Source organism: Mustela nivalis (genome assembly GCF_964662115.1).
Source record: "Mustela nivalis genome assembly, chromosome: 5".
In the NCBI taxonomy this organism is placed as follows: Eukaryota; Metazoa; Chordata; class Mammalia; order Carnivora; family Mustelidae; genus Mustela; species Mustela nivalis.
Window position 1 is genome coordinate 88,812,319 of NC_139024.1, and position 19,942 is coordinate 88,832,260.

At 48.0% G+C, this 19,942-nt stretch overlaps 1 protein-coding gene across 4 annotated transcripts in view; it reads left to right on the plus strand.

Moving 5' to 3' along the window:
• Positions 1–19,942, plus strand: part of CUL9 (cullin 9) — a 37,639-nt gene that overhangs the window by 7,035 nt on the left and 10,662 nt on the right. For 2 of the 4 annotated variants that reach the window (XM_082732180.1, XM_082732181.1), the window contains exons 9-28: positions 1,820–2,027; positions 3,056–3,252; positions 3,635–3,852; positions 4,533–4,782; positions 4,874–4,979; positions 5,530–5,757; positions 6,032–6,122; positions 6,243–6,414; positions 8,176–8,281; positions 8,620–8,715; positions 8,979–9,154; positions 9,615–9,748; positions 10,096–10,275; positions 10,461–10,570; positions 10,651–10,833; positions 10,973–11,133; positions 11,417–11,645; positions 11,740–11,929; positions 19,495–19,640; positions 19,781–19,910. In XM_082732180.1, the coding sequence (XP_082588306.1) occupies positions 1,820–2,027; positions 3,056–3,252; positions 3,635–3,852; positions 4,533–4,782; positions 4,874–4,979; positions 5,530–5,757; positions 6,032–6,122; positions 6,243–6,414; positions 8,176–8,281; positions 8,620–8,715; positions 8,979–9,154; positions 9,615–9,748; positions 10,096–10,275; positions 10,461–10,570; positions 10,651–10,833; positions 10,973–11,133; positions 11,417–11,645; positions 11,740–11,929; positions 19,495–19,640; positions 19,781–19,910 (3,311 nt within the window). The remainder of the gene's footprint in view (positions 1–1,819; positions 2,028–3,055; positions 3,253–3,634; positions 3,853–4,532; positions 4,783–4,873; positions 4,980–5,529; positions 5,758–6,031; positions 6,123–6,242; positions 6,415–8,175; positions 8,282–8,619; positions 8,716–8,978; positions 9,155–9,614; positions 9,749–10,095; positions 10,276–10,460; positions 10,571–10,650; positions 10,834–10,972; positions 11,134–11,416; positions 11,646–11,739; positions 11,930–19,494; positions 19,641–19,780; positions 19,911–19,942) is intronic. The other 2 variants (XM_082732182.1, XM_082732183.1) reach the window with 1 other exon arrangement.

The window sequence follows — 19,942 nt, forward strand, 5'->3', positions numbered from 1 at the left end:
CCTGCTTCTTCTTCCCTCTCTGCCTGCCTCTCTGCCTACTTGTGATCTCTCTCTGTCAAATAAATAAATAAGATCTTTAAAAAAAAATAAATCTGTGTAATCATGCTACATTTTTCTACAACTTTCCCCCCAACACTCAGTCTGTCTGAGAGGGCTCTCCATGCCTGTCCACACAGAGCTGCCTCATTACTCTCACTGCTGCACAGGATTCTGAAATAGGATTATCTCCAAGTTCAAATACAGTGTTCTACTGGATCTGTTTTCCTCACGTCTGCCAGCACTGGATATTATCTTTTTGTTTGTTTGCTTGCTTATCAGATTGGCAGAATTTTAAATGATTGGTATCTTTATTTTAATTTCTTAGTTTTAGTGAAGTTAGGCATATTTGCATGTATTTATTGTGTTTCTTCTTGTATAAATAATCTGTTCTTTTCCTTTGCCCATTTTCTTACTGGATCTTTGTTTTCTTCTTACTGATTTGTAGGCAATCTGGATATTAATCTGTTATTTATATTTCGTATATCTTGCTTTTTCCCCCCAAATCTTACTAACTCTTTTCTGAATATGAAATAATATATGCCACCTATAAAAAAGTTAGAAAATTGGGGCGCCTGGGTGGCTCAGTGGATTAAGCCGCTGCCTTCGGCTCAGGTCATGATCTCAGTGTCCTGGGATCGAGCCCCGCATCGGGCTCTTTGCTCAGCGGGAGCCTGCTTCCTCCTCTCTCTCTGCCTGACTCTCCGCCTACTTGTGATCTTTCTCTCTGTCAAATAAATTAATAAAATCTTAAAAAAAAAAAAAAGTTAGAAAATTATGAAGGTAAAAGCCATCTGAAAACCCTTTGCAGAGAGAGTCACTGTTAACATTTCGGTAAACGTTCTTATTTACATTTCTATATCCATTCATATGTATGACTGATGGGTATTAACTTGTTTATAGTAAATCCTGGCTACAGAAGGGGATTTATATAGGAAGTCCATTTGATTCATGTTGTTGTCATCATAAAGCTCTTGAGAAAAGACAAATAAAGACAGAACTTTCCCAGGCCACCTCCTCAAGATGCATCTCTCTCACTGTGGAGAAAGATAATTCCAGTTTTTTCCTTCTTGCGATGCCCAGTGTAATCTAGGGACTCTGGAGTGCCACTTTTCCCCCAAAGATCAGCATTTCCGAAGGACTGTCTTTCCCTCACATTGCTTCTCTCTTCACTTTGCAGACAGTTTTAGGATTTTAGGGCAGAATATTTTTAAACTTTTGAATGGCTTCTAGGTTTTAAATGGGTCTGTCCGACTCCAGGATTATAAAAAATATTTCCCTTTATTTTCTAAATATTTTAAAATCTTTTTGCAGTATCCTTGTGCTGACAGAGTGAGGCAGAGTCCCTGCTGTAACTGTTTTGGGTGTCCCCACCTTATGGGTTGTGTGGCTCTTGCAGTTCTCACTGGCTGGGATGCCTTCCTTATCTAGCGACCTGTATCCACCCTGCATTGTTTCTTAGAGTTTTAATTTTCACGAGTTCATATTTTGACAACTAGCCCACAGGTCTGCTGCTCTTTCTAAACATTTCTTGACTGTTCTTATTTCCTATGGTATTGTGATTAGAATTCCATTGAGTTTATGGATTTATGTGAACAGGTGAGCCAGAGTTTGGGACCACATTGCCCCACGGCCTCCTTCACACGGTGAGAAGTCAGAGGCAGTCAGTTAGCCTGGAGAGGAAAGGGCCGGAGGAGAAGAGCAGGCTGGAGAGGGGTGGAGAGGACAGTGCAGGGAGTCAGATGTGACTTTTGGGATGGGGAACTCCAATGTCTCTTCTAAGAGAGAAGCTTGTGAAGACGCTGGTGGAGCTACTGACCAACCAGGTGGGAGAGAAGATGGTGGTGGTGCTGGCCCTGCGCCTCCTCTACCTGCTCATGACCAAGCACGAGTGGCGCCCACTGTTTGCCAGGGAGGGCGGCATCTATGCTGTGCTGGTTTGCATGCAAGAATATAAGACTTCTGTCCTGGTGCAGCAGGCTGGGCTGGCGGTGAGTGGACTGGGCTTGGCGGGAGAGAGTGATGGACGAGAGGGACAGGTTGTTGGGTGGGGGCGGTCCTGGGTGGCTCAGTTGGTTGGGCGTCTGCTTTTGGCTCAGGTCCTGATCCCAGGGTCCTGGAATCGAGACCCAAGTTGGGCTCCTCCCTGCTCAGCGGGAAGTCTGCCTCTTTGCCTGCTTTTTTTTCTGCTTGTGCTCTTTCTGTCATGAATAAAAATCTTAAAAAAAAAAAAAAAAGGAGCAGGGAGGTGCTGTGATGATTTAGACCAGGAAAAACAGGGAAGAGACCTGGGGATGAGAGATGCAGGGGGTGTGTTGAAGGTTCCAGCTGTCCAGTCTTGGAGACTGAGTGCATGTTTGGAAGAAAGGGAGAAACATACTTTTAAGAACGACTCTCAGGTTTAAAACGAGTAGCAGAGGGGAGGAGGAGGCCATTTACTCCATGCATGGGGGCATGTGGGAGGAGGAATAAGTATGGAGAGAAGATCCCGAGTTGAGTTTTTTGGTATGTTGAATTTCCTGTGTCTTTTTAGTTACAGTGAAGTGTTTGGTTAGAGACTAATTTTCTGCATGCGACGAAGTAATTTTTCACACTTTCATTCGAGTGGTACCCTTATGTAGAAAATATCCCCTTGCCTGATGTGGTGCTTTGCCCCCACTCCCAGGGCCCAGAAGATGGGGAAGGGGGGGCCCCATTTGGGGGAGCTCACAGAAGAATTGGCTTCCTGACTACTCCAGAAACAAGTGCTGGCTGATAGGAGGTGTGGGCAGGATGTGCTCTGTATAGACCGGCATCCCTGAGGGCGGGTAGGCTTTATCCAGATCGGTGCTGATGGTGGGTTTCGACAGTATAATGGCAACAGTGCGGACAGGTGCACAGGTCCCCTGAGAGCAGGCTAGTCCAGGGCGAGGTTGGGAGGCTCTTTCCTGTCGGGCCAGCTAGGTGCTCCTCGTCTGAAGAGCAGCCAGGCTTTCATGCCCTGCCCACAGCTAACTCTGCTTCCACATCCCCATTGCAGGCACTGAAGATGCTGGCTATTGCCAGTTCCTCGGAGATCCCCACTTTTGTTTCTGGCCGAGATTCTATCCATCCTTTGTTTGATGCCCAGATGACCAGAGAGATCTTCGCCAGCATTGACTCAGCCACCCGCCCAGGCTCTGAGAGCCTGCTCCTTACTGTCCCTGCAGCCGTGATCCTGATGCTGAACACAGAGGGGTCAGGGCATCACCCTCCAAACTCCCGCTAAGCCCCAGGCCCCTCTGCTACCCTGCCCACATCTCATGGGCTTCACAGAAATTCCCTTTATGTTGTTACATCTGGATGAAATGGTGGTGGCCCCCTCTGACTGTTGTTGGAAGAGGGACCAAGTGAAGGGGAGGAGAGAGAGTCCCAGAGAGAGCAGGGCATGCTGACCTTCCTTCCTGGGGTTGGGAGGAGTGACCTGAGGTCAGGGAACCGGATGTCCTGGCCTCAGAGGGAGCCCTGGAGCCCTTCTCCTCCTTCCCCAGCCACAGTCTCTTCCCCTTTGTGCTGTCTTTCTGCTCACTTTCTGTTCACTTCCTTTCCATTTCTCCCCGGGTTGCTTCCCTCCTCCCAGGTGCTCCTCTGCAGTGAGAAACGGTCTGCTCCTGCTCAACCTGCTTCTGTGCAACCACCATACTCTAGGGGACCAGATCATAACCCGAGAGCTGAGAGACACCTTGTTCAGGCACTCTGGGATAGCACCAGGGACCGAGCCCATGCCTACCACACGCACCATCCTCATGATGCTTCTCAATCGCTACTCAGAGCCACCAGGCAGTCCTGAGCGCACAGGTACCATTGTGGGGGGGTCAATTCTTCGAGGAACCAGCTGGTACCAGCCTGTGGCCAGGAGGGCTAAGGCTTATGTACTAGCCCCTTCCTGGAAAGATGCGATGAACCTCCAGGAAATGAATCAGGGTTCTGGCGCTCAAGTTAAATCTTAAGTAGAACTTCCTGGCCAAAAGGAGGAGATTCTAGAATAGGTAAGGAAAATTATGTGTCTAAAGCCAGCATGCAGGGTGCCTGGCTGGCGCAGTCAGTCGGCCCGGTGACTCTTGATCTTGGAGTTGTAAGTTCCAGCCCCACGTTGGGTGTAGAAATTACTTAAAAATCAAATCTGTGATGCCACCAGGCTAGATAGTAGGGGGATGTGATTATAACACCTTATACTTACTGGCTGATGTAACAGCATAGCTACTATTTAATAATAACAGGTCATTGTATAACTGTATGAGTTTAAAAATGTCTTGTGTTGAACATGACAGTGTTCGCCATACTCAGCTTTTCCCCAGATGGCACCTAGCTATAGATCTGGGGCCAGAAAATCCCCCACAGTTTGGTACGAACTACACACATCCTCCTGACAGGAGGAAAACTGAAGGGTGATTTTTTGGACCTGCCTAGTTCTCGGTTTGACCAATTTGCATGCCTCCTTTTCATGCTCGTTTTTTTTCCTCGCATGTGCCGGGCAGCAGCACTGGAAACCCCTGGTGCCCAGGGCCAGGATGGGTCCCCTGAGCGCCTGATCCGATCCCTGGTGGGGGGCCCGTCTGCAGAGCTCCTGCTGGGCTTGGAGCGGGTGCTGTGCCGCGAGGGTGGCCCAGGGGGCGCCGTGAGGCCCCTCCTCAAGCGCCTCCAGCAGGAGACCCAGCCCTTCCTCCTGTTGCTGAGGACTCTGGACGCCCCGGGGCCCAACAAAACTCTGCTGCTGACCACACTGAGGTGAGAGGGGGCCTTTTGGGGCACCCATGCATCAGAGGTGGGGGGAGCCAACAGACCGCAGGGACTTTGCTTGTTTCTCTCCCCTCACCAGGATCATGACCCGGCTGCTAGATCACCCTGAGGCTATGGTCCTCCCCTGGCACGAGGTCTTGGAGCCCTGCCTCAACTGTCTCAGTGGCCCTAGCAGTGACTCTGAGGTACCAGAGCCCTGGTGAGGGTGAGGGAGGGAAAGGTAGCTTCTGGGGCATCAGCTACCTTTTGAGGCTTTGGATGGTCAAGTGCAGCCTTTCTAGGTGGGTCTGAACAGGGAGAGGGGCGGAGAGGAAGGACTGTCCTCTAAGAGTCCTCAGAACTGGGGCCTTTGAAGTATAAACCTTTTGGGTGCAGCAGCTGGATTTTAGATTCTGGGTTTAGGAGAAGCCCACACTCACCAGTCCAAATGTTTCTCCACATTTCTGGGTTTGTGCGTTGTGGACCGAGGCTCAGGCACCGAGGTGGCTTGTTGAGAGAGCTTTGGCCCGGCAGGAAGAAGCGTTGGAAGCTGTGCCCAGGCTCTGCCAGCTCGGGGGGTCCCAGCACCCTACTGCTCTGTCCCAACCTTCTTGGTTACTCTCCTTTCCCTGTGCTTTCAACTTTCTCCCAAATCTCATCCATCATGTTCTCTTTTCTAAAGCCCCCCCGCCCCCCGTCCCTTCCGGGGCCCACCCTTTGTTTCCCATACGTTAATCCCTGTGGCTCTGGGCTCAGATCGTCCAGGAGCTGCTCTGCTTTCTGCATCGCCTGGCCTCAATGCATAAGGACTACGCTGTGGTTCTCTGCTGCCTGGGAGCCAAGGAGGCCCTCTCCAAAGTCCTGGACAAGCACTCGGCTCAGCTGCTGCTGGCCTGTGAGCTCCGGGACCTGGTGACAGAATGTGAGAAACATGCCCAGCTCTACAGCAACCTCACCTCCAGCATCTTGGCTGGCTGCATTCAGGTGAGGAGACTCTGGGGACCAGAGCTGAGGGAGAACATAAGCCAGAAGGAGGGGAAGGGGATTCATTGTGGGTCCCTGTTTGGCACAAGTGGCGGCAAATCTGGGCACATGTTTCTCAGCTGTTACCCAACGATCGTCCTGTTCTGCCCAAATGTGTGAAGAAGAGGGTTGAGTGTTTTTGCCCCTTGGCTTGTTCTCCATACATGTGTTTCTCTGTGTTCTTCATATTCTTCCCTCCTCCCCGTGCCCCTTCTCTCTGCTCTTCTGGCTGCAGATGGTGCTGGGCCAGATCGAAGACCACAGACGGACCCATCAACCCATCAACATCCCATTCTTTGACGTGTTCCTCAGGCATCTCTGCCAGGGTCTGTGCCCCCATCTGCTTTCTCCTGGCCTGCACCCCAGTATTTGTTTTCCCCGTCCCTTGCCTATCTTCCCTCTCAACTAACCAGGCTGTGACGGCCACCCCTGCCCCTCACCCCCAGGCTCCAGTGTGGAGGTGAAGGAGGACAAGTGCTGGGAGAAGGTAGAGGTGTCCTCCAACCCTCACCGGGCCAGCAAGCTGACGGATCGCAACCCCAAGACCTACTGGGAGTCCAATGGTAGTACCGGCTCCCACTACATCACCTTGCACATGCACCGGGGCGTTCTTGTCAGGTAGGAACATGCCCACACACACGTGCTTGCACACACATGTATGCGTGGATATTTTGAGACACCCCAGTATACCTTCTCCAAGCGCCCATATACATGACTCCTCCTGCCAGGAACAGATGTCACTGCCCTGTGCCTGGTGTTGAGGGATATTGAGAATTTTCCTATTTACTGTTTCCATGGGTACTTGTTTAATGTACACTCTGTGTCAGGCACTAGGCCAGTCTGGGGCTCTGAGCACAGTAAGATATGGTACCCATCTTCAGGGAACTTGTGGTCTTGTAGGGGAGCTAGCTGGAAAATCAGTTAAGAGTAAGAAAAAATAACATAGACCCTGAGGTGAGAGAAGGCTTCCATAAGGAGGGGTTAAATGAACTGAGCTTTGAAATAAGCTATATAAAGATGTATAAAGAGAGGACATTGGCTAGTCCAGGCAGAGGGACAGCATATGTGCAAAATGGAAGTAAGAAGCACAATGACATGTTTGGGGGAAGTTTAAGTGACTGTGTTTGGCTGGAAAGTAGGGTGTATGTCATGAAATGGCAGGAGACAAAGCCAGAAAACTAGGCAGAGCCAGACCACAGAGAGTTTTGTGAGCTAAGAAGTTTGAGCTTTGTTCTGAAACTGGGGGAGCCACTGAAGGATTTAAATAAGAGAAGACTCCCTGCCTGCCTTTCTGCCTACTCGTGATCTGTCTGTCAAATAAATAAATAAAATCTTTAAAAAAAAAAAAAGATAAAGAAGAGAAGAGACAAAACTAGATTTTTTTTTTAAAGATTTATTTATTTATTTGACAGACAGAGATCACAAGTAGGCAGAGAGGCAGGCAGGGTGGGGGGGTGGGGAAGCAGGCTCCCTGCTGAGCAGAGAGCCCAATGCGGGCCTTGATTCCAGGACCCTGGGATCATGACCTGAGCTGAAGGCAGAGGCTTAACCCACTGAGCCACTCAGGCGCCCCTAGATTTTTTTATTAGTAGTATTTAGAAGAGTCACCCTTGGGGCACCTGGGTGACTCAGCCGGTTCAATGTCTGCCTTCAGCTCAGATCATGGTCCCAGAGTCCTGGGATTAAGCCCTGCGTCGGGCTTTCTGCCTGGTGAGAAGTCTGCTTCTCCCTCTGCCTCTCCTCCAGCTTGTGTTCTCTCTGTCAAATAAATAAGTAAAAGCTGTAAAAAAAAAAAAGTCACCCTGGGAGTTTGGGTTGGAGAGCTGGAAGGTTTATGTGTGGTCTCATTGAGTAATGAATGTCTTCAGTTAGGCAGAGGGAATGAGCATTGCGACAGAGTGGTGGACTGACAGATCTCAAGGGCCAGAGTCTCCCAGATGAGCCATTGACAGGAAAGCTGTGAATGGGGGAAGTCACAGTGACAGAGCGCTCTAGGGAGATGGCAGTTTTCTTCCCGAGAGGCATGTAGGAAGAAGGACAGGCTTCTGTGGATGGATTGATGGTTCCATTTACGCCTGTTGACTTTGAGGGGCCTGTGGAGTCTGACATGGACGTGTGTGTTGGGTACATAGTGTGAGAGCTGAGAGGAGCTGTCTAGGGTAGAGGTGTGGATTTGGAGTCATAAGGATATTAGTTTTGGGTTGAAACTATGGTTTTAAATAGTCACGTTAAGGGAAGGTAAGAGGAGAGCAGAGGCTTTGGGAAGACTGACACTTAAGGAGGCAGCAGAAGGACAGGAGTCTGAGAAGGCAGTGGTGGGTTGAAGTCATTTCGAAAAGCAGGGCTCCGGTTTTAACGGACTGTTTTGTCCTCTCCCAGGCAGCTGACTTTGCTCGTGGCCAGTGAGGACTCAAGCTACATGCCGGCCAGGGTGGTGGTGTTTGGAGGCGATAGTGCCAGCTCCATCAGCACTGAGCTCAACACGGTGGGGACCCTGGTGCCCCCCACCTTGATCTTACTCCCCATCCTTCTGTCCCCGGACCTCTTTGGAAGAGAATCCCTGGAGGATTCCCACGTTCTTTCTCCCAGGAAGGCTTTGCCTCCTAAGCAGTGAGAGCAGGGTTCATGGAGGGGAGGGGAATACAGGTGACAAGTGTGTGTGACAAGTGCTTGTGCTTGGCAGCAAGCTGGTTAGGGGACCAAGCAGACTGGCACGGGTTTGTGGGCTCAATGCATGAGTAAAGCACACACACCATCACAGTAGTCCCTCCAACCCCACTGCCGGAGATGGACAGTCCTTTCTCCTTTTCCCCTCCCCATCAGGTCAATGTGATGCCTTCTGCCAGCCGGGTGGTCCTCCTGGAGAACCTGAACCGCTTCTGGCCTATCATCCAGATCCGCATAAAGCGCTGCCAGCAGGTGGGGTGAGGGAGGAGGCTGGGCTGGGGACCATGTTAGCACAGGGGTAGCACAGGGTGTTCACAGTGATTGCGTCCCCCAGCGTGCGGGGGCCAGGCTCAGGCCACGCATCTGCTGGGGGATGACCCGGGAGCCTCTTGAGTTCCAGAGATGTGGGAATGTCTCATGGGCCTCCGGGGAACTCAGGGCACGAGACCTGGCTTTCTTGTGGTAGCACTTGGTGGCTGGGTGGCTTAGGTGGTAGATGAGTCTGCATGTTACAGGGCGGCATCGACACCCGGGTTCGAGGTGTGGAGGTTCTGGGCCCCAAGCCCACTTTCTGGCCACTTTTCCGGGAGCAGCTGTGTCGCCGGACATGTCTCTTCTATACCATTCGGGCACAAGCCTGGAGCCGGGACATAGCAGAGGACCGCAAGCGCCTCCTCCAGCTCTGTCCCCGGTGGGTGGTGCAGGCAGGGGGCTGGGTTGGGGGGAAGAGAGGGTAATACACTGGGAGGACACTGTTAAGAAGGAGGTGGTGGGAGGGGTGCCTGGGTGGCTCAGTCGCATTGGACTCTTGGTTTTGCTTCAGGTCCTGAACTCACAGGCATAGGATTGAGCCCCACATTGGGCTGTGCATTCAGAATGGAGTCTGCTTCAGATTCTTTCTCCCTCTCTCTCCCACTCACTGTTTCTCTCAAATAAATAAATAAATCCTTTTCAAAAAAGTAGGTGATGGGAGACTTCTGCAGGTAAAGCAGCAGCTAGGACATGAGGGAAAGGGAAACACACAAGTGTGTGCTGGTGGCAGCAGGCTGGTTAGGGGACCGAGCCCAACAAGAGTGGGAGCTGACCACACTTGAGTAGAGGCCGCAGAGAAACCTGTGCCTTAAACCCTTGACCATACTCCTTATCCCCAGACTTAACAGGGTTCTGCGCCACGAGCAGAATTTTGCTGATCGCTTCCTGCCTGATGACGAGGCCGCCCAAGCACTGGGCAAGACCTGCTGGGAGGCCCTGGTCAGCCCCCTGGTGCAGAACATCACCTCCCCCGGTAACCACCCCGACCCCTGGCCCCACTAACCAGCCCCTCATAATGATTCCCAGGGATCACCTGAGTTAACGCTCTTGGCTCTCTTGGTCCCTGTCTTTATCCCTGAAGGCCTGTCACCTCAGTGTTCCTCTCCTTCCTGCCCCAGGGACTGCTCCCTGAGACTCTGGTATTTGAATCTTCTCCTCCACCCCACCCCCACCTGCTTAGCACCCACCCAGACTCCAGCTGAAGTAAGCCCGGGCCCGGCCACCTCTGACTTTTTTGTGTAATTGGGCCTTCTCTCTCCTTTTCCTGGGCTCTCTGTCCCCCTATTTCCCAACATCTGTTTCTGACCTGTCTTCTTTTAGATACAGAGGGTGTGAGCTCCCTAGGCTGGCTGCTGGATCAGTACTTAGAGCAAAGGCAGAGCTCTCAGGACCCCCTGAGTCGAGCAGCACCCTTTGCCTCTCGAGTTCGTCGCCTTTGTCACTTGCTGGTACACGTGGAGCCTCCGCCCGAGCCTTCTCCTGAGCCATCCACTCAATCCAGTAAGTCCCAGCAATGGCCTTTCGAGCTAAGAAACTGGGCAGTGGTGGTGCCTGGCTCCTCCCCATCTTGGATCTTGCTCTCCCTGAGTGCTCTGCTCTGTGCCTTTCCAGGGGTCGGTACCCTAGACCCCTGATTCACTCCAGGGCTGAAACAGAGCCGCTTCTCTTGCCCTCTGTCTCCACAGTCAGCAAGAACAGTAAGACCCGGGACCGGAGCCCTGGGCCCTCAGCAGCCCTTCCCAGCAGCAGCCTGAGGAACATAACGCAGTGCTGGCTGAGCGTGGTGCAGGGACAGGTGAGAGCAAGGAAGCTGCGGTCCGAGACGGGGCCACAGCCAGCCTGCGGCATCTGCTGGTCCTTCTCCTCCCTTCTCAGGTCAGCAGGTTCCTGGCTGCAGCCTGGAGGGCCCCCGACTTCGTGCCTCGATACTGTAAGCTCTATGAGCATTTGCAGAGAGCAGGCTCAGAGCTCTTTGGGCCTCGGGCAGCCTTCACGGTGGCTCTGCGCAGTGGCTTCTCGGGCGCCTTGCTCCAGCAGTCCTTTCTCACCGCTGCCCACGTGAGTACCTCCAGCCTCCCAGTCGCCAGGTCAGCTGGTGCACGCTCGCCTCTTTCTCTGCCTCTCACTCCTCTCAGCACCCCCTCTCCTGCTCCATGCCCTCTTCATGGTTGGCCGGTGCCCTTTCCATTGCCCCCAGATAAGTGAGCAGTTTGCCAGGCACATCGACCAGCAGATCCAGGGCGGCCTGGTTGGCGGAGCCCCTGGAGTGGAAATGCTGGGGCGGCTTCAGCGGCACCTGGAGCCCATCATGGTCCTTTCTGGCCTGGAGCTGGCTACTACTTTTGAGCACTTCTACCAGTGAGTGCAGGTCTAAGAGGTAGGGGAGGAGAGGGGTAAAGTCTAGAGAGGGTGAAGATTTGAGGCTTGGTGGGAAGAGGTGGGAGGAGGCAGTGGAGAGGAGAAATTAAGATACAGAGATGGGTGGGACAGGGGTGGAAAGGAAGCAGGGAGTGAGGGGGGAGGCAGGGTCTGTGACCCAGGCCTGCTGCAAGAGAGGAACCTACGTTCTGGATGGGGTGGCAGGACCCCTGGCCTAGTGAGCGGCTGCACTGAGGCTCGGTCCACTCTGCATGTGCTGCAGGCACTACATGGCCGACCGTCTCCTCAGCGTGGGCTCGAGCTGGCTGGAGGGGGCCGTGCTGGAGCAGATTGGCCTCTGCTTCCCCAACCGCCTCCCCCAGCAGATGCTATGCAGCCTGAACACGTCCGAGGAGCTGCAGCGCCAGTTCCACCTCTTCCAGCTCCAGCGGCTCGATCAGCAGCTCTTGGAGCAGGAGAATGAGGAGGAACAGGGCCTGGAAGAAGAGGAGGTAAGAGCAAGGGAAACGAGTGGGAGAATAGGAGAGCAAAAGACTAGACCAAAGAAGGGAGCCCAAGAGCCCTTGAAATCCTTCTGTCTCTCAGGAGGAAGCAGAGGAAGAGGAGGCTGAGAAAGAACTATTTATTGAAGATTCAAGTCCAACAGTTTCCATACTGGTCCTGTCACCACGCTGCTGGCCGGTCTCCCCACTCTGCTACCTGTACCATCCCAGAAAGTGCCTTCCCACTGAATTCTGTGATGCCCTTGACCGCTTCTCCAATTTCTACAGCCAGAGTGAGGAGATAGGGACAGGCAATTGGGGTGAGATTTGGGGTGGCAGGAGAGAAAGAGGAGAGGAGCTGTGGACAGGAGTATGTAGGTATGAAGAAAAGTGGTCTCTTGAGACAGCATTCTCCTAGGAAAGGGGGAGAAGGTGGGTTAGATCTTTCTTAGTGTCTCTCATCATTGCCTACACTTTTGTATGAATTTGTTCCATTTTTCTTTTCCTAACTTCAAGTTGCATGCTTACTTAATTTTTATCCTTTGAGTCTTCTTTCCAAGTAAAAATGTTTAAGGCTATTCATTTTCTTCTCAACATTGCTTTAGCTGCATTCAGTTTCAATTTGTTTTGTTTTGTTTAGATTTGTTTTTCTTGTGGAATAGTTTTCAGTAAAGTACACGAGTCTTCATTATGACTTAATGAATTTTATATACACATATACTCCCATAACCACCCCCAGAGCATTTCCAGCACCCCAGAAGACGTCCTGCTTCATGTCCCTTTATAGTTAGTATGTTCTTCCAAGAGAAACCATTCTTCTTCCTTTTATCACCAAGGATGCTTGCCTGTATTTGAACATCATATGAACAGAATAATAAGGTGTATATTCTGCTGTGTCCAGTTTCTTCCAGTGGGTGTAATGTCTGTGGGCGCTATCCAGGTTGTTGTATCATTACTCTGTTTTTTTGTATTGTGGATTCCTTTCCATTGTATGAATATATTTACCCTTTCTGCTGTTGATGGACATTTGGGATGTTGCCTAAGTTTTTATTATGCTGTGTATGAGTATTTAGTATTTTTTTTTTTTGGTTCTACTTTGATCTGTTACTTTTTAGAAGTATATTTTAAAATTCCCAAGCCAGTTTTTCTTCGTTTTGTTGTCTTTTTGTTTTAGATTTCAACCCTTGTTCCATTGTGGCTAAAGAACATGGTTTCTTTTATTCTGAATCTTTGCAGTGTCTTGAGACTTCCTTTATGGCCTAGCAGAAGGTCAGATATTCTAAGTGTTCCGTGTGTGATTAGGAAGAATGTGTATTCTTCAGTTGCCAGTTAAAGGCTTCTACACATTCCACCATACTGACTTTGTTCATTGTATTTTTCAAATCTGCTGTCACCTTACTCATTTTTGTCTGCTTGATCGATTACTGGGAGAGGTGTATTAAGATCTGTCATTATGGTAGTGAATTTTTATTTTTATTTTTTTTTGAAGATTTTATTTATTAGTTGAGAGAGAGAGAGCATGGGGGAGGGGTCTGAGGGAGAAGCCGACTCCCTGCGGAGCAGGGAGCCTGGTGCTGGACTCGATCCTAGGACTCCAGGATCATGACCTGAGCCAAAGGCAGTTGCTTAACCAACTGAGCCACTCAGGCACCCCAATAGTGCATTTTTAAACTTTTTTTTTTTTTAAGATTTTATTTATTTATTTGACAGACAGAGATCACAAATAGGCAGAGAGGCAGGCAGAGAGAGAGAGGAGGAAGCAGGCTCCCTGCTGAGCAGAGAGCCCGATGTGGGGCTCGATCCCAGGACCCTGGGATCATGACCTGAGCTGAAGGCAGAGGCTTTAACCCACTGAGCCACCCAGGTGCCCCGCATTTTTAAACTTTTTATCAGGTCAGCTTTGCTTTATATAATTTTTGACTATGTTATTAGATAAAGGTTTAGGAGTGCCTGGTGGGTGGCTCAGTTGGTTAAAGGTCCAAACTCTTGATTTTTGGCTTAGATCATGTTCTCAGGGTCATGAGATCAAGCCATTCCTTGGGCTCTGTGCTGGGCACAGAGTCTGCTTAAGATTCTCTCTCTCCCTCTGCCCCTCATCCCCTGCTCTCTCTCTCTCTCTAAAAATTAAAGTTTAGATAGAGGCGCCTGGATGGCTCAGTCAGTTAGGCATCCAACTCTTGGTTTTGGCTTAAGTCATGATCTTGGGGTCATGGGATCAAGCCCTGTGTTGGGCTTCATGCTCATGGGGCAGTCTGCTTGTCCCTCTCCTTCTGCTCCCCCCCCCCACTCTCTCTCTCTCAAGTAAATAAAATCTTTTTAAGAAATAAAATAAAGTTTAAAGTCATTTAACAGTGCTGTCCAGTAGAACTTTCTACAGTGATGGGAAAGTTATTTTCTGCACTCTTCAGTTATGATGGCCATTTGTAGCTATTGAAATGTGACTAGTTTGGCTGAGGAATTGAGTGTTTAATTTTATTTACTTTAACCTGTTTAAATAGCCACATGTGACTACCATAATGGACTATTCAGGTTTAAAAGCTTTTTTTTTTTATTAAAGATTTTATTTATTTATTTGACAGATATCACAAGTAGGCAGAAAGGCAGGCAGGGGGGCGTGTGGGAAGCAGGCTCCCCTCTGAGCAGAGAGCCCCATGCAGGTCTCCATCCCAGGACCCTGGGATCACATCCCAAGCTGAAGGCAGAGGCTTTAACCCACTGAGCCACCCCGGTGCCACTGCAGGTTTAAAATCTTAAGTTAATTAAACTTTATTATTATGAAATGACCTTCTTTCTTTCTAGCAAAGGTTTTTCTCTCAAAGTCTATTTTTATCTAGTGTTAATAATATACCAGCTTTCTTTGGTTAGGGTTTTTCCAGAATATCTTTCTATCCTTTTACCGTGTCAGGGGAGAATGGTAATTATGTTTCTTTTATGTGGTGAAAGATGAATAACATAAAATTTGCCATTTGAACCAATTTTTAAAGGTTTTATTTTTAAGTAATCTCTACACCCAGTGTGGAGCTTGAGTTCAAGAGTCATATCCTCCACTGGCTGAGCCTGCCAGGTGCTCCCTCCATTTTAACCATTTTAGGTGAACAATTCAGTTATTCTTTTACATAATTTTTTAAATTTGGAAATAATTTCAAATTTACAGAAAAATGGTAAGAATAATACAAAGAATACTCACTCTTTTTTTAAAAAAATAAGACTTTATTTGAGAGAAAGAGAGAGAGCATGAGATGGGTGGGGGCAGAGGGAGGTAGAGGGAGAGGGAGGAGCTGACGGCCCGCTGAGCAGGGAGCCTGAGATGGTGACCTGAGCCGAAGGCAGACACTTAATTGACTGAGCCACCCATCACGTGAGAACACTCACATACTCTTTATCCAAGTTTACCTTTTGCTAACATTTTGCCCCATTTGCATTTATCATTTGCTCTTTGTGTGTATATACATTTGTAAAATGTGTATTTACACACACACACAAACACACACACATTTTCTCCCCAAACCATTGACAGTAAATTGCATATATACTGGCCCTTTGCCTCTAAATACTTGAATAAAGATTTTCTAAGAATCATGGTGCTCTCTTACATAATAGTTAACTTCTCAGTTTTAAAAATTTAAAATTTAACATTGGTGTAATACTTTATTTTCCACTTTCTAATTTTGTCAGAATTTTTTAGTCCAGGACAGCATCCAGTCTGGAACTTTAGTGTTTGTAACATGTAACAATACGGTAACAATACCTTAGCTTTTTTTTTTTTTTTTTTTTGGTATTTTACAACATTGACACCCTTGGAAGTGTAGCCATTTAAATTTTTCTAAATTTTTAAAAAAAATTTTTTTTAAGATTTTGTTTACTTATTTGACAGACAGAGATCACAAGTAGGCAGAGAGGCAGGCAGAGAGAGAGGAGGAAGCAGGCTCCCTGCTGAGCAGAGAGCCTGATGCGGGGCTCGATCCCAGGACCCTGAGATCATGACCTGAGCTGAAGGCAGAGGCTTTAACCCACTGAGCCACCCAGGCACCCCTCTAAATGTTTTTCATTTTAAATTTGTATATTTCCTCATAATTAGATCAGGTGATGCATTCTGGGCCAGAATCCTAAGTAAGTGACATTATGTCCTCTGTGTGTTTCATTTGGAAGCATGCAATTTCCATCTGCTGCTTTTTGTAATGTGAATTTGACAACCTGATCAAGAGGTGGGTTGACTCCCCACTGTATAGTTAATATTTTCCCCTTGCCACTACTAATAAGCAATCTGTTGGCGAGATACTTCCAAAACCATGGCTATATTCTGCACTCATCAGAATACCTCCCAGTATCATTTACTTTTAAGTTTGCCATAATCTTATTTTAGGCAGGTGTCTTGTAAATACCTAGAATTTGTTTTTTACTCAACACTCTCTCCTTTGAGCTGTCAATTTTAGTCTGTTTATAATTTTTATGAGTAATGATATATTTGGCTTCTGTTGCTAAGCTCATACATTTTATTTATTTTTATTTTTTTTAAATAAAAAATAAGATCTTTTTAAAAGATCTTATTTATCTATTTGACACAGGGAGAGAGAGATCACAAATAGGCAGAGAGACAGGCAGAGAGGGGAGGGGAAGCAGGCTCCCTGCTGAGGACCCTGGGATCTTGACCTGAGCTGAAGGCAGAGGCCCAACCAACCCACTGAGCCACCCAAGAGCCTCTAGGCTCTTACATTTTAGTTTACCTTTCTTATAATTTTAAATTATAGATATTTTATATATACAAAAGAATATAGTTAAAAGAAGAATAATAAATTGAACACATTTATAGATAGATTTCTACCTTGGATTTTTGTGCATTTTTTAAAATTCCTTTTTTTCTTTGGTCTCTACCAGTTTTGGAAGTCACACATTCTGTTTCTGTAGTTGATTACCCTTATGTTTGTAACCTGTATGTTTGACTTGGTAACATCACTCCCCAAACTTCCCAAGCAATAAAAGAACCATAGAAAATCTTTTTTTAAAGATTTAGTTATGGGGCACCTGGGTGGCTCAGTGGGTTAAAGCCTCTGCCTTCGGCTCAGATCATGATCCCAGGATCCTGGGATCAAGCCCTGCATTGGGCTCTTTGCTCAGTGCGGAGCCTGTTTCCCTTCCTCTCTTTCTGCCTGCCTCTCTGCCTACTTATGATCTCTGTCAAATAAATAAATAAAATCCTAAAAATAAATAAATAATAAACTCCTCTTACTAAAATAAATAAATAAATAAATAAATAAATAAATAAATAAATAAATAAAATAAAGATTTAGTTATTTGTTTGAGAGAGAGGAGGGGGGAGAATACAGAGGGAGAGTGAGAGTGAGAGGAAGAAGCAGACCCCCGCTGAGCAGAAAGCCAAATGTGGGATTTGATCCCAGCACCTTGGGATCATGCCCTGAGCCAGAGGAAGACGTTTAACCAACTGAGCCACCCAGGCACCCCAGGGCCATAGAAAATCTTAACTGCAGCTCTCACTCCCAATCTTAATTGTTACTGTTTTTGATATTATAGGGCAATCTTTTTTTTTCCTACCTCCCAAAGAGTCATTATTATCACTGTCTTATTTGGTTGGTGTTTAGATTTGCTATTATACTAGTTGCTTCTATCACTAATCCTTTTGCATCTTGATCCTTCTGAGTTCTGTCTCCTTCCCTAAGTATATCCTTTTCTTTTTAAATTTTCTTTTTATTTTTTAAAGATTTTATTTACTTATTTGTCAGAGAGAGAGAGTGTGCACAAGGCAGAGTGGCAGGCTGAGGCAGAGGGAGAAGCAGGCTCCCCACTGAGCAAGGAGCCTGATGCGGACTCGATCCTGGGACCCTAGGATCATGACCTGAGCTGAAGGCAGTGCTTAACCAACCGAGCCACCCAGGCATCCCCCTCTAAGTATATCCTTTAGAAGTCTCTTCATTGAGGGAGTATTGGTGAAAATCTTTATCAGTTTTTTAGAATGGCTTACCTTCACCCTCATTAAAATTTTTTTTTTATTATGGTAAATTTCAGTCATACGCAAAAGTAGACAGAATGTGGGGCACTTGGGTAGCTCAGTCAACTGAGCAGCTGTCTTCAGCTCAGGTCATGATCCCTGGGTTCTGGTGTCAAGCCCTCCATCGGGCTCCCTGCTCACTGGGAGTCTGTCTCTCCTTTTCCTTCTGTGTGTGCTCTCTCTCCCTCTCTCTCTCTCAAATAAATAAATAAATAAATAAATAAATAAATCCTTTTTTAAAAAGTAGACAGAATAAATTCCAGTGTACACGTGGGTCAATTCATGGCCAATCTCATTTTTTCTGTTCCCCCCACCCACTTTCCCCAGTTCTCAAATTTAAAAGGTTAAGGATTCTGTTTTTTTTTTTTTTAATATTTTATTTAACAGAGACAGAGATCACAAGTAGGCAGAGAGGCTGGAAGTTGGGGGGAAGCAGGCTTCCTGCTAAGCAGAGAGCCCGATGTGGGGCTCTATCCCAGGACCCTGAGATCGTGACCTGAGCCGAAGACAGAAGCTTAACCCACTGAGCCACCCAGGTGCCCCAAGGATTCTGTTTTTAAAAACAAGGGCACTGCAGTGATCAAACTTTGAGAAATTAATAACAGTTCCTAATATCAGACAGTAAAGTGTCCATATTTTTCCCCCTTTGCCTCAAGTTTTCAAAATTAGTTTTTTATTAATTGGGGATCTATACCAAACCCACACCTTCATTTGATTGAGCTCTACCTTTCATCTCCAGTAATCTATAGATCCTGCCTTCCTTTTTTGCTCCCTTGCAATTGTCTATAGAGGAAACTAGATTGTTTGCCACACAGTCATCCACAGGGTGGATTTTGCTGACCATATCCACATGGTGTCCTCTGGCCTGTTCCTCTGTCTCTTTCATTTCTGGAAAGCAGATATTTAGATATAGACGTGGATGCCAATTTGGGTGTGATTTCTGGGGCAAGAGCATTTCATAGGTGGTAGCGTGTCCTTCTACCTGTCTCTGGGATGTTTTAAGATTTATCAGTGAGTTTCAGTGTTGCAAGTCTGATCTGCACATTATGTATAGTTTCCTGTCAGCTTCTCACAAGGCGGTCACTTGTTGCCATTGCTCAGCTGTCATTTCATTAGGGTGTACGGATTGCACCATTCTGGTTTTGTCGTATTAGGTTAAACGTTTTCTCTCAACTTTCTGGTTACCCTGAAGTGTGGTTTATATAGGAAAGGCTTGATTCTCTTCTCCTCCCCCTTACTCTGAACCGGTTTTCAAAATAATGTGTTGGTTCCTCTAGCATCCTCCGAAGAGATAGCCAGTGTGATTTTTTAAAAAAAAATGTCATGATGAACTCATGAATTTTAAAATATTTCATATGTTTCAATCCAGCACAGGTGTTATTTTCTTGATGCTCACACTGCCCCATCTTTGGCCAGAAAGCACCTCTCAGACTCGCTCTTTTTGATATTGTCCGGCTTTGACAGCATCCTTGCTTTCTAGTAAGAGTGGATATCCAGGCTCATCTTGCCTGAGCTGTAACACAGCAGGAGGAAGAGACGCAGCCTAGTGGGTCTTTATAAACTGTCAGCTCCTTGAGGGCAAAACCCAGGTCTCTTCTCTCTGGTGTTTCTTTCGTGGAGCCTGCCTGGTGTGGGGCGAAGCACAGGGTGGGCTCCCAGATTACATGTGGCTCGCCAGGGAGGCAGGCACAGAGGGGTCTGAGCTCTGGAAGCTTGACAGGTTACTTCTGTTGGGGGCCCTCCTCCCCCCAGAGATCAGCAGGAGCGAAGCTTGACTAATGGTACACCCTGGCCTCAGCCTCTCACCCCCTCCTTTCCCCTGCTCTTTGTCTCTACTCTTCCATGCTTTCCCAGGTCAGAATCATCCAGTCCTGGACATGGGACCACATCGGCGGCTGCAGTGGACGTGGCTGGGGAGGGCCGAGCTGCAGTTTGGGGACCAGACCCTGCATGTGTCCACCGTGCAGATGTGGCTGCTGTTGTATTTCAATCAGACAGAGGTGCCTCAGCTTCTCAGCCTTTGTCTTCTCTTCCCCCTGTCTTCCACTGTTCTAAACTCTGCCCCTTTTCCCCGCCTTCCCCCTTTATTTTCCTTTCCCCTGACTTTCTACTCCTGACCACCCCTGCTTCTCCTCACCAGGAGGTGTCTGTAGAGACCCTGCTGAAGAATTCTGACCTCACCCCAGAGCTGCTATTCCAGGCACTTCTGCCGCTCACTTCAGACAATGGCCCTTTGACCCTGCACGAGGGTCAGGGCTTTCCACCCAGGGGTAGGTCAACAGGGGCTGGGCTTTGCCACTGT